Genomic DNA, 14,266 nt, shown 5'->3' on the forward strand with positions numbered 1-14,266 from the left:
TATAAAATAATTGAAATTATAATAATTAAATCAATAAAATTTACATTTAATTAAAATTTATTAAATAATATAATAATTAATAAAAAGTTACATTAATATTATTTGAATCCTCATATATATATATATATATATATATATATATATATATTATACAATTATGCAATTTTAACCATATAAAAAATATATTTACCCTATTTTTAAATCTAAATTAGTAATATTATTCGAATAATATAAATTTTACACACTTTAAATAATTTCTTATTTATTTATAAAATTATTGTTGCTAAAGTCTTTATATATATATATATATAATAAAGTTATGCAATTTTAACCATATAAATTAATATTATTCGAATAATAAATATTTTGCACACTTCAAATAACTTCTTATTTATCTATAAAATTATTGTTGCTAGAGTCTTTATATATATATATATATATATATATATATATATATTATAATTTATAATAAATAAATATTATAAATATATAAATTATTTTAAAATTATAAAAATAATTTATAGATTGATATAATATTATTTTTAATTATTGATATTTTAAAAAAAGATATTAAAATTAAATTTAAAATTATAGATAAAAAATTAGTTGAAAAAGATAAGATATATATATTTTAAAAAATAATGTTATTATTAAAGTAATTTGAAAATGTTTCTCTTCCAGTGGCACTGGGAACGGCAACGTTAAAAGCGAGGCCACTGCTACGGCCAGAAAAAGAAACAGGATCATCCTCTGGCGGTGGATTTGCTGCAACTGAATCATTGTATTCTTAAACCTCTATTTTATTTCGTTTCAAAATAAAGCGCTGAAAGCCGAAGGCCACAATGTTGCTATTGTGTTTGGCACAGTATAAATTAGCAATTTCTCTCACACTCGGATAGCAGCAGCTTCATCTTCTTCCGCCTTTCCGTTTTCCTCTATGCGGAAGAACCTACCGGACGCTGCAACCGCACTCAATCTCCATTTGTGCGTCTACCATCTCTCTGCTTCTCTATTCCAGCTTTTTTCTCACTTTCTATTTTAATTTTCATACAATTTTTTGTTATCTGCAATTTCCTGCAATGATTCCATCACTTCACTACTTCACTCTGTAGCTAGTACATATATAATCCACACCGAATGAATCGCCTTCGATTTTCGTTCCAAGAAAGCAAAATCGCGTTCGGAAAATTACTCCGCGTCGTGATTCGAAGTAACAGCTATCTTCGTCTTTGAAAAACAGGAACAGGTAATGGAGAATGCGTGGAGCAACGGCAAGGTGAAGGTCCTGAAGCCGAGGACTTCGAACGAAAACGTTCCGCCGTTGCAGATCGACACGGACGACAAAAGAGGACGCTATCTCCAACCAAACACGATGAGTCCGCGGTATCAACCGTACGCCGCCGAGAACATCGACGTCGGCTCGCCGCTCGCGCGCTACCTCTTCGTCGGATCTCCTCTCTCCGGCAAGGTCGCCGGCGAGGCCTTCACTCCTCCGACGTTCGGCGCCAGCAAGTACAGGACCGCGAAAGCGCAGCAGTACTGCGGTTCGGGGAGCAGCAGCTTCGGTTCTCGCGGCAGGTTGTCGCCGTCGCCGCTTTCGTCGATTGAGAATTTGGAGATCGCGTCGCTCATGTCGCCGCCGATGTACAGAACGCAGGCGACGGGAGACGATGACGTGATTGTGATGGATGATATTCTGGTGAGGCCAGTGTCCGGTGGAAAGAGCGGAAGGTCTTCGTCTTCCTCCTGCCGCGGTTCGTCCTCTTCGACTTCGTCCACAGCGAGAAGCGTGTTCAAGACGGAAATTTGCAGAGCGTGGGAAGAGTCTGGAAACTGCCGCTACAACTCCAAATGCCAGGTTGGTTTTCGCGCCATAACTATACTAATACGAATTTAAAGATATACTAATAAATTCTCATAATAAATATTGTTGTGTTAATTAAAAACTCTCATATATAGTTCACTATTGTTTGTTATTCATTAATTATTGTTTACGAGTAATTTTGCCTTCTAATATTCTATTTAAACGGTGAAGTAAAAACATTTAATATTTTATAGAAATTTAAAATGTTGAATATTTTCTTCATGTGATATATAAGAAAAAATACTAGGGTCGACTATAAGTGAAGTCAGAGTAGTATATAAAGAGTCTTGGATTCGAACTTGAAGATGTTATTGTAATTCTTACGAATAAAAAATATCAGTAGAAGAGTACTTGATTTGGTTGGCCTAGTAATTATTGAACAAGACTGCTTCCGCATTGAATACTACTCAGGTTGGCTGTAGAAGATTAGAGGAGGAGTAATTTTAATTTGCAACCTTATAGGAAGCTTTCCGTGGGTTTTGTCTTGGTGATGGCAATCACGTTCACATTCGAAAGACTTTTTAGGGATGTAGTCGTGGTAAGTCGTGGTTAAATGCAGTTCTTTGCAGCTTTTTATCTTCTGCTCTGGGAAATTATCAATAGGTATCTTTAGGAAAGTTCCAGTAGAGTTATCAGTTATACATATGATTCTTTATTGATTTAAAGATTTTCAAGTATGTAAAATTGTCAAATTTTATCTTTAATTAAGTCAGATAAATACTTTTCCCGTTGGTTGAGTAATTCTGAGTTTCGGTTGGCTTATAATCAAAGAAACTTTTCCAATCAATTTGTTTTAAAAAAAATCCAGTAGTTTTTTCCAAACAATTTTCTTGTACACTGGGTTACTGAGTTTAATGAAATTGTAAAAACATTCACTTGTTGAAAGATTCTTTGGTTCTTCAAGAAAAAAGATGTAGTAACTAGTAACCTTTTTTTATTCTTCTTACTTTTCTTTGCCATATTCTATATGGAGGGTTTGAAAGTCTACTACCCCTGCAGTTTCTTTCGGTTTGGTTCCTTTTCTTGGATATTGAGATATTAGGGATTGGAAATGTGTCCAGAGAGTTTGATTAATGATTTTGGAATTACTACGCTAAAATTTTTGAATCCTCTTATGTTTCCCCCTGTCAATTTCTTTCTTTCCTTTTCAATCCTCCTCTTTTTACCCCGTGAAGAATTATATTTCAATTGCCGCAAAAATATGGAAAGGAAAAAGAAAGGTCAATGGGGTGATTATCAAATGTAAAACTTACCCATTAATAACCGAGTCTTTCTATGAATTGTATGTCCACTGTAAATTGGTGAGAGAACTCTAAAGAAAATTAAGTGGAGTCTTGCATTTAAGACTAAACCATAACACGTATACTACAATATACGATTACAATTTGGTCCTGGATAATGCTTGTTGATATGTACTTCTACCCGAGGAAATTCTGATATTGGTCTGGCCTGAAAATTTTTGCGGTAGCTAAGTAAATAACTTGAATTGTATTTTACTGAAAACATCTATGGTATATCTATAATTTTGGTAAGTTGCACTATTACTGAGACAACAGGCAGGTAGCATGCGTTTCTCATTCAACGTTTATAGGAAATAAATTTTCTGTCTTCGGTATTTGATAGCTTAACCGTATCAATATCTTGCAGTTTGGACCCCTGAAAGAAGAGTTTCGTTCCACGAAAAGCAAATCTGCGGTAAGCATTCAAAAGAGTATTTCGTTCCTACATATCACCGGTTCCCCATGTCCGTCAGTTTTAAAAACACGAAATCAGCAATTGAGTATTTCTTCTCGAGTTATGTAGGAACAGGTAGTGCAATCATCTGTTGGAGCCGGATCAAGCACGCATGGTCCAAGCAGTCACATTGTTCATCAGCAGTCTACAGCAGCTGAATCTGATCATGCAGTCACAACATCCCGACCACCTTCTACAGCATCTGAAAGCAAATCTGGGGTAAGCATTCAAAGGACACATCACAACATCCTTCAGTATAATAAACATCAAATCAGCAATTGAGTATTTCTTCTTGAGTTATGTAGGAACAGGTAGTGGAATCATCTATTCCCGCAGGATCAAGCACGCTTGGTCCAAGCAGCTCCATTGTTCATCAGCAGTCTGCATCAGCTGAATCTGATCATGAAGTCTCAACATCTCAACCACCTTCCACAACATCTCAACCACCTTCCACAACATCCCAACCACCTTCACCCAAAGCTCATCATACCCTCACCAATTTCAACACTTCCAATGACTGGTCACCCTTGGATGATGGTATTGAGGTTTTCCTCCCAAATGGTTCAGATAAAGCACCATCAAGGGAAGAAGTTGATGCATACATTTCCAGTAGTTTCCTGGGTCGGACTGCTAGAAGGAGGCTACCAGTATTTGCAGCACTTTGCACGGGGGATTGATCCCCATGGTTGATAAAATGCCTCTTCACTGATGGAAGATACTCTCAAAAGTCAAAACCCTAGTTTTTCTGCCATTTGAATAATTTCCCCCAATTTTTAAATAAATAAAATCATGGTTGTGCGTATTGGTAGTATAACCGTGGTGACAGTTATTGAACAGTTGATGCCTAGATTACCTGTTTAGTTGTGCATACATTTCAGTATACATTGGTTGTCTTGAACATTTTTTTTTATTCTTGCATGTTTACACATACAAATATTCGGTTGTTAGGAGTTCCAAGAATAATTTTAATATGTCTATAAGTTAAAAGAAGCAAATTACACTGGATCAGCAGTTTCAACACATTGAGTGAAATCAATAATCATGGCATGTATGTTGTTGATTCTGAACTCTGGCCCTAAACAAGGTTGTGAAATACTTGGACTGACCATATGTCTATTTTCCACCTCAAATGAATAAAACGTGGAATATAGGGGAGTGGTTATCTATATTTATCAAAAAGAATCATAGAATGGGCATGATTCGGGATTGCTTTCCTTGATTAGAGATATCATTATCCAAAACAAAGTGGTTCTTCAATATGCTTTGTTATTTACAATAATATCTCTCAAGTCATCCCTGTGACTACAGTGGCTGAGACCACCTCATCAAAGCATGTAAGACTACAATATTTTGACAAAGACACTAGAGAACTTGAAGGGCCTTGATAATCTGGAAAGTTGTACGGGAATCTTATTGTTGGCTTTGGACCTTCACTGCGAATATCAGGAGGAAGTGGAGGAAGGATGGTTTCTCCCAGAAGGAACTGAACAATCCTTCTCATATTAGGCCTGCTATCAGGATTGGGATGAGAGCAAAGCAATCCAAGACTAAGCACAAGCTGAGCTTCATCTTTGTCATACTCATCTAAACTGGGGTCAATAGCTCTGTTGATCTCCCCTCGGTGATGTAGTTCTCTAACCCAGTCTACCAATACCAGTTCCTCAGGATTCTTTTGGGGCTCTATTGGCTTCCTTCCACATGCTACTTCCAAAATGAGTATGCCATACCCATACACATCTGTGCTTGTTCTTGCTTTCCCAGTCTTTGTGATCTCGGGAGCCATGTATCCTAGTGTTCCTACAACATGTGTTGTCTGTGGATTGATTCCATGCTCGTAAGTCCTTGCAAGACCAAAATCTCCAAGCTTTGGTTGGAGATCTGCATCTATCAGGATATTGCTTGGCTTTACATCTCTGTGAACAACCTGCTGTTCACATTCTTCATGGAGATACAGCAACCCTTGAGCAACTCCAGTAATGATCTTGTACCTTTGATCCCAAGTTAGTAATTTCTTCTTTTGATGATCATTTTGGATCAGAAGCTTGTCCAGGCTCCCATTTGGTACATAGTCGTAAACAATGAGGAGTTCATCCTGCTTCCTGCACCACCCATGTAACTGCACCAAATTTCTATGCTTTAGTTGTGCCATGCTTGTTATTTCCGCAACAAATTCTCTGATCCCCTGTCTTGAATTTGGAGCAACTCGCTTTACAGCTACTTCTAGTCCTGTGCTAGGGATTACTCCTTTGTAGACTTTACCAAACCCTCCATACCCAATAAGGTTTCTGTCTCCAAACCTTCCTGTAGCTGAACGAAGCTCGGAATATTTAAATTTACGGGCAGCATATTCAAGTTCCCAATCTTCTAAAATCTCGTCCCCATTTCTTAATCTGCGCAGGACATGAATAGCTCCTATAATTGTCAAGATAAAAAGAGATGCACTTGCTAAAGTGATACCTACTGCGAAGTCTTTTTTGTGCACCACCTTACTAGAAGTACTTGACCCAATACGTGGAACAGCTGATTTATCTAGCACTTGTGCTGCTCCTCCAATTTTAAAGCTCCAACCATGTATATTATGCTCAGCTATCAGCAAACCGTTGGAAGCAGAAAAACCTGCATACATGTAGTCATTTAACACCAAAGATAGGTCTATGGGATAAGATATCAAAGGAAAATATGGCTTTGGCGTGCCAAAGGGAGAAATTGTAACATTCATCAACATCTCTCCTTCATTGTAATCAACCCATGCTTGAATTGGCTTTCCACTCTTGAGACTGATGGAAACGTTCTTGATGTGATCTTGGTCATTTCTTGGTAAGTAGTATGCTGCTGACTTAGAAATGTTAGAGATGAGACTGGATATATCTATCCCCACGTGATTGTCATTGATGTCTTCAAGTTCAAGGTTTTGTACCCCGTCAAACTCTATGGCTAGGAACCTGGTTGAGAATTCTTGATTACTTGTCTCATTTGGGAGGCCTAAATATTGATTTACAAGGCACCCTTTTGGCTGGTTGGTAGATATTAGGACGAATGCTAAACCATGTCCACCAAGATCTGGGTACTTAGGAACAATGGAAAACACAAAGGTAGTGCTAAAGGTTGACACAATGGATTTGTTTTTGCTAGATTTTAATGGCAAAGGAGATGGATAGAATGCATGGCCAAGGATTTTTGCGGAATTATTTGTCAAGGTAAGTATGCCATTTGGTCTCACATAAGAAGCTCCATCCATTTTCAACCCTGCTTGCAGAAACCCATCTCGTACAAAATTGATATCCGAGGATGCAAATTTCAACAGAGAGTAAAGAACAACCAAAAGGATACCAAATGCATGCATTGCCATGTTTGTGAAGTTGGTTTTGGTTGCTGAATAGGATTATAGTTTCTTTGGAATATTGGTGCTACTTAGCGTCGCTAGCATTGCAGAAAGAGCCTATAAATACTGCGTCTGGAAGTTTACACCTTGAAAGGCTTCAGACATAATTTGTAATTGGAAAATGTCTACTTGTACCGAAATAATAATCTATCAAACTTAAAAATAGCTCCTGTATACTAGTATGGTGAGAAAAAGGATTAAATGTATATCATAAAAAAATAAGATTCAAAATAAATATATCAAGAGATAAAGTAAGAATTAAATTACGCTTTTTAAGAAAAAGATGACACGTTTGATCATGTGATTATTCTAGGATACCAGTAGACCAAGACCTTTTGAAAAACAATTAAATTTTTTATGACTGTCGTGTGTTGAAGCAGAAGGCAGTTTATGTAGATAGATTAAGGGTGTGATTGAAGAAATAACTTGATTAAACGTTTATTCAATAAATTTACTAAATAAATTAAAAAAAAAAAAACGTATAAAAGGATCATAAATTACTTATATAGTTTTAATAAATCACGTTTCAATACTTATATAACAAGATATAAGTCAAAATGAGTAGTGTCTATTACCACTCCTTAGTCTTTATTATCTATTTCACTCTTTTTCAATCACTTCTATTCTATTTTCTTTAAAACACTTAATTAAAATTCAGTTCAACATCTGAGGTATTGCTACTTACTTTGAGTTCTCTTCCTATTAAGATAAATATCTTCAAATTTGATTCTGCTTCTACCAAATTGAAGCGGCTTGCTACTAAGGAACTCTGAGAGGAACACGAGGTTTAAAGTAAACAACCAAATGTGCAATAATTTATACTTATGTGTTTGCATGAACATATTGAATCCATATACTGGATTAGCATAGCATGTTAACCATCTGGGAGCGATAGAATAGCAGTATAGTTAATGTTCATTTGTACTGAAACAGTGAAACCAGGCAGCAATAATGCAAGTGATTTTCTTGGACCACGGGCCTAATGTTCTTCTTGGAGAGACACACCTGGCCCGTTATAAGCCCCCCATGCTAAGTTTTTCTGATCAAACATCCTCTAGGTCGTCGTAATTTTTTAAAAATAATAATCCTTTCGATAATAATAATAATAATAATAATGAAGTTTAAAGTTTAAAGACTAAATTATATTTTTGTTTCCTCTATTTTTATTAATCTACAGTTTTGATTCTCTCGTCAAATGAACATCTATTAATCATTAAATTTTAATATTTATTTATAATTAGGCAATGTAACATTTAGTAGCATGATATTTAAATATTAAAAAACTAAAAAATGTAAATAAGATTTATCAATAAAATAAATATCAATCAATCATTAAAATACATACAAACAAAGATCTTTTATGTTATTTTTTAAAATTTTATCTTGCATGTCACGTTATTAAATATTATGTTACTTAAGTGATGATAAGACATTGAACAACATCAAAATTTAACAATTAATAAGCATCAAATTGATGATAAGACTAAAATTTCGTATTTTAAAAAATATGATAACTAAAGTCTTTATTTTAAAATAAAGAAATCAATATTACGTATTAAAAAAAATAAGGAACTAAAAATACAATTTAATCAAGTTTAAATTTATCACTTGTAATTTACCTAAACATTCATTATCTAAAAAATTATAGTTGTACCTTCTTGAGATTAAGTCTGATTGTATCAAAATCAATTATGTGAATATTGATTTATAAGTTTCTTTCCATCTATGTGCTCGAGCTTCGAAGGCTAATGCACCTTCCTAGGACAAAATCCAATTGGATCAAAATCACATACATAAATATTAACTTATAAGTTTCTTCACACTTATTTGCTCAAACTTCAAGGAAGGAAACAATCTCTTCTTGATTGATCTCCCCAAATTTATCACCTTCATATCGACCTCCTTAGGCTGATCACCTCTAAGTTGGTGTCAATAAAATAAAGGCCGAAAGAGCTAGTTTTTATGAGTAAGTGGTCAATTTATATAAATGCATAGATGATTATTCTTGAAATTTTTAAAAGTTATACATACTTAAAATTTTGAGATTCTGATACATCTATGTACGCATTTATAACTTGGTCCTAATAAAGTTAAAATGTACGAGACACTTTTTTAATTATTCTAAAAGCTTAGAGTAGAGAGTTGTTAGACTCTTTTAACAATAGTAATATTGTTATCCTTATAAGATTTATATACGCATGACATATATTTCCGTTATAGTAGTGAATTAATAATGTTGAAGAAGACAAAAAGAAGAGAGAATAAAATAAAATAAAATGAAGTGGTAGTAAGAAAAATGAATTTGCAAAATATGACATTTGAACGTTACCTTCGAACGTCGGCAGTTACACAATCTTGAACAATAAAGAACAAATGGATTGGACAAAGTGTAAAAAAAGAATGTTATAACTTTTCAATTATTACCACTGCCACTGGGGAGTGGCAACTGTGAAACTTGAGTGTGAAGCCATGCACAAATGGGTTGGACAAGTTGGTATCTATTCAAATGTTGACAAAAAAAAGTTGATAATCACATCATTTCCTTCGATGTTGTTTCTTCGTTACCATTTACTAGTAAGCTTCAACCTTATCCACTATAAGGCCGCTAAATCAATAGCAATTAGATATTTATAGTAACAATTAGTTAAGAAGACTTCAATGGAGGCAAATTCTCACTAAATGAAAATAACAATAACACTCTTGAAAGAGAGCTGTATGAACAATTTGGGTTACTAGCTAGATACAAACTATAGCTCCCTATTGCATGATCAAGTTGATATTTGCATGATTACAAAAGAATAATGATTGAAATCCATCTTAATTGTTCCAATTTACAACTAGTGTCAAACGCATAATTATAATCATTAAGTTTAAATCAGATTGCCTTTTCTATTGCTTCAATGTGAAAGAGAAATAGCTGGCAACAATGCATAGCTTTTTGGATACAAATGGGCTACCGAACCATAGAAACAAGAGTAATGAATTAAATTTGTCATTTAGACCCCACTTGGAAACTTTGAAGATTTCTAGAGACTTTGAAAATTATATCGCATACTAAACAAATTGGATTTCTTCCAATTACTCAATCTCAAAGTAAAGCTCGCAGGAAACTTTGTTCATAGGTTACATTTCTTTCAACGCATCAATTTAAAAAGTCAAGAAATACTTTTATCATCTTTCAAGGTATATACAAACATTATATCGCTTGAAAACATCAATTTGCCGTGAAGTTAGTTAAAGAAATGTGTATTAAATTAAACAGTTAAAAAGAATATGAAACTAATCAATTCAATTATTGAATAATTTAGTATTATCTTTTTTAAATGGATATCAAAATCCACATATTTTATTCTCTTACGTATATAATTATATAAATTTTTATCTATGTCAATTACATTTACATATATTAGTAATTTTAGTAATAATAAATATATATTATTTAATATATTAATAAAAATTATAATATATATAACTTAAATAAGTTAAAATTGTATAATTATAATATTTAATAAACTAAAATAGTATATTTATGATATTTGAAGAATTAAAATTATTTAATTAAAGTTAGAAAGATTAAAGTTATACAATTACAATATTTATAAATTAAAATCATTCAATTAAAATCTTAGATGCCAAAATCGAAAAAAAAAATAGAAAACACAATTAAACTTAAATATAACAAATTGGTAAATGACAGGAATAGAGGCACAAAGGTTGAGGACAATTTACTTGATCATTAAATCGTTTATGTGCGAAAAACATAATTAATATATATATATATATATATATATATATATATATATAATATATACTTAAATTAAATTATATTTTAATATACAAATGTAAGCAATTTAAGTAGTGATCTATTGACACACTATTTCTAGTTTTCTAGCAAATCCAGATCTTAAAACTGTGTGGCATTAGTGGGGGCGGGAACTTATCAAAGACAGTTTCTCATTCGAAAAATAATACCACCAGAACTTTATATTCTTTTCCAAAAAAAAAAAAATCATTTGCAGTCAACTATATACATCTTTTCAACATTGATCTTTCTTTTAAAATATAACACATCAACAATAAAAATAAAAAATAAAACTTTAAAAGGATCAGGAAAACTTTGTCATAAGTTTGAACATTCTAAATGGTGTGATCACAGGTCTTAGAGAATTCACCTATCTTTGACCTTGAATCCCAAAATAACACCAGAAAAATGAAAGTCTGGTGATGATTGGATTTTTCTTAATGTCGTGAGCAGGTGTAGGTTCGTTCTATTTAAAACTACACCAAATCTTTATCAACAAAATTTGAAGGTTTCAGTATAAAATATAATTTAAAATATTAAAAATAAAAAGTAGAAGTGTAGAACGTTACCCCTCAAATTTATAAATTGTACTATATACGGTTATTTTATACTTAAAGTTAATTGAGTTTGTATTTAGCGAATGAAAAACAAATATGGTGTATTATGGAAAAAATGTATTTAGTGAGAAAAATGGAAGAAAAAACAATGTAAGTTGAGAGAGAAGACATCACTAAAAGTAGTCAGTTAGATTCTTTGACAAAAATTAATTATTAACAAAATTTGTAGATATTTTATACAAATAATGTGGTTATAAAAAAGAAAAACAAAGAGGAGAACTAGTGACACACTCTCCCTTATCGGTTAGAATTTATTTAAAATCACAAAATCAAGAAAAACATTAAATAGGATGTGAGATCCATCAAATTTTTCATTTTTCAATAAATTTCAACCAATGAAAAAGTGTTTAAAAAATTTAATATAGAGTGTGTTGCTAACATTTATCAAAATAAATATTAAAAAAATATTTATCACTTAATTATATTTTCCAATCATGATGAAAAGTACATGATGATGAACCATGCCCATCAGAAAGTGGCAACTCATGAGGCGACAAACGACGACAGATCTTGGATAGAGCAAGTTGTCAAAATGAACAGTGTCGTGGATGGATAATTCCACAAATGAACAGTTTCGTGATGAACAATGTGCACAAGATGAATAATGTCACGAGACGAACAATGACATTGTATGAATAGTGTTGCAAGATGAAAAGTGTTTGAATGATGAATTGTAATGTGGGATAAAACAACATTGAGGATGAATAGTGTGTCCAAGATGAACATTGTGCACGATGAACAGTGACTTAGATTTATGCATGAGAGAGCATGAGGACTCTAATGTCCTTGAAACCACCAGGGTTGGGTTTCATTCAATATGGTGCACCAAACCCTAAGGTTCCTAAAAAGAGGTTGTCGAATGGCACTTATGGCCACATGCGACATAGATAATAGACAACAACAGAAAACAATGGATAACAACAAAGTCTGACGAATAACAAATATTGGTTGGAAGACAACGGTAGGTAGACAACTATTAGTAGAAAATTGTTGGCCACTAATAAACAATAGCTAGATCTTAATTGCTCTAATACCAACTTGAATATATAAAACTTAGAATGATTTGTAGACAACTATTAGTAGAAAATTGTTGGCCACTAATAAACAATAGCTAGATCTTAATTGCTCTAATACCAACTTGAATATATAAAACTTAGAATGATTTGAATTCTTGAGGATAATGATTCTTCATCCCTTTATTTATAATGATAAAAATAAATAAATTACAATAATGATATAATTTACTAAGAATAATAAAAATAGAAATATGGAATAATAATAATGATAGATCATATAGGAATTATGATAAATCAAAATCAAATCTCAACACACTTTCTCAACCTAGAGCATATAAAACATAGACACCCAGCTTAGAACAAATTAATGTAAGATATCCTCGATCCTTTGAGAGACTAGGTAAAAATATCTGCTAGTCAATCATTAGAGCTAACAAAGTTGGTGGTGATTTCACCTAAGAGCATACTTGTGTTGGGAGCACCACAACTAAAATCATCCAAGCCATAAGACAAAAGCTTAACCATTAAGTAGAAGTCATAACACAAGGCTTAACCACTTAACAGAAGCAAACATAAACAAGTCTAACCACCTAAAAGGCGAAAGAAAAATAATGATAAATACTTAACCACCATAAAGCAGAAGCAACAAAGTTTTACCATCAAGAGCAGAAGCCAAACGTAATGCTTAACCACTCAAGACTAGAGCAAACATAAACATGTTTATCTACCTAAATAGGTAAAAGTAATCAATAAAGCCAAAATATGTTGAATAACAATGGAAACATCTTATATCACCATTGCGAAGAAAAGACAGACATTAGAAAGAGGAGTTGAACAATGTCAATAAAAAACACACTTTTTCGAGTGGTGAAGTAGTAATGCTAATAGTAAAGAGTGCATGAGAAGAGGTAGACAAAACACACAGTAATTTTTATACTGGTTCATCTCAAACACTAAGACTCGTCTAATTCTCAATCTAACTAGATTGAGTTCCATTATCTTAAACAAGATAAAAGTATTCTTTCAACAAACCATTCTTGACTCAAACTTAAGTGTTTTTTAAATTGCCTCTTTAAGAAATCTACCCAAGTATTCTTTTAACACAGTCTCTCCAAAATTCAATACCAAGTATTTTTTTACAATCAAGCTTCTCTAAGCTCAAACAAGTATTCTTTTACAATCAAGCTTCTCCAGACTCAAACAAGTATTCTTTCACAGAAAAGTCTCTCTAAGTTCAAACAAGTATTCTTTTACAAATAAGTCTCTTCAGGCTCAACCCTATAATAACAGTTATATCTGGAAAAGTTTTTACCAATGTTGTTTCGTCTCACAAACAAGACATGATACAACTAATTAAGAACAAAAATCTTTATAGAAAGAATGAATGAACAATGATTTCTTTTTACAAAAGTTCTTTTTCTTTCTAATCTTAAAGTTCCTTATATAGTATCTTGGATGAAGATGACCATTGCAAAACCTTAAGAGTTCCTCACAAGCTTATTTTGTCTATCTTCATTATGATTTCCATGAGGTGAGAATTGTTTGTTGATGCATTAATTGCGTTTCACCAAATTGTCACTTCTTATTTGACCAAGGAGGATACTTATCAATTTTAGGATACCAAATGGACTTTATGTGGTGTGTGTCAACAAAAAATAGATTTTGCGTCAACTTTTTCTAACTTACTCAATGATTTCAAGGATCTGTTTGTCTTTGTTTCTTGTATATAACATGACTTCATTCACTTTAACGGATTTGTGAGTTCCAAAAAGCTTTCTTAGTTTGATCTATTAAAGAATAAGTTATTCATGCAACAAGTAGTCATTACTCATTATAAATAATACGCATTTA

At 32.7% G+C, this 14,266-nt stretch overlaps 2 protein-coding genes across 3 annotated transcripts; one reads left to right on the forward strand and one right to left on the reverse strand.

The window, feature by feature from the left end:
• The first annotated feature begins 533 nt into the window (after nucleotides 1-533).
• Nucleotides 534-4,618, forward strand: LOC109805155 (uncharacterized). 2 transcript variants are annotated; one of them, XM_083068717.1, is made up of 5 exons: nucleotides 534-984; nucleotides 1,241-1,858; nucleotides 3,512-3,559; nucleotides 3,674-3,817; nucleotides 3,904-4,618. In XM_083068717.1, the coding sequence occupies exons 2-5, from the start codon at nucleotides 1,250-1,252 to the stop codon at nucleotides 4,273-4,275; spliced, it is 1,173 nt and encodes a 390-aa protein (XP_082924843.1). In that variant the 5' UTR covers nucleotides 534-984; nucleotides 1,241-1,249; the 3' UTR covers nucleotides 4,276-4,618. The 2 variants fall into 2 exon arrangements, with proteins under 2 accessions (XP_082924843.1, XP_020222742.1); XM_020367153.3 differs by having other exon boundaries at nucleotides 540-984; nucleotides 3,668-3,817.
• Nucleotides 4,619-4,804: 186 nt separating this feature from the next.
• On the reverse strand, nucleotides 4,805-10,621 carry LOC109804695 (L-type lectin-domain containing receptor kinase S.4). The gene has a single exon (XM_083068716.1). It carries the CDS (start codon nucleotides 6,945-6,947, stop codon nucleotides 4,884-4,886), a length of 2,064 nt encoding a protein of 687 aa, XP_082924842.1. The 5' UTR covers nucleotides 6,948-10,621; the 3' UTR covers nucleotides 4,805-4,883.
• Nucleotides 10,622-14,266: the final 3,645 nt, after the last annotated feature.

The sequence above is a fragment of the Cajanus cajan genome, chromosome 2 (genome assembly GCF_000230855.2).
Source record: "Cajanus cajan strain Asha chromosome 2, NIPB_CcT2T_4, whole genome shotgun sequence".
Classification (NCBI taxonomy): Eukaryota; Viridiplantae; Streptophyta; class Magnoliopsida; order Fabales; family Fabaceae; genus Cajanus; species Cajanus cajan.

Bases quoted from the DNA above. Each gene is read 5' to 3' on its own strand.
- LOC109805155 (XM_020367153.3), top strand. From the start codon at position 1,250: ATGGAGAATGCGTGGAGCAACGGCAAGGTGAAGGTCCTGAAGCCGAGG. The intron at 3,560-3,667 runs GTAAGCATTCAA...CGAGTTATGTAG, and splicing joins CCACGAAAAGCAAATCTGCG to GAACAGGTAGTGCAATCATC. The intron at 3,818-3,903 runs GTAAGCATTCAA...TGAGTTATGTAG, and splicing joins CATCTGAAAGCAAATCTGGG to GAACAGGTAGTGGAATCATC.
- LOC109804695 (XM_083068716.1), bottom strand. From the start codon at position 6,947: ATGGCAATGCATGCATTTGGTATCCTTTTGGTTGTTCTTTACTCTCTG.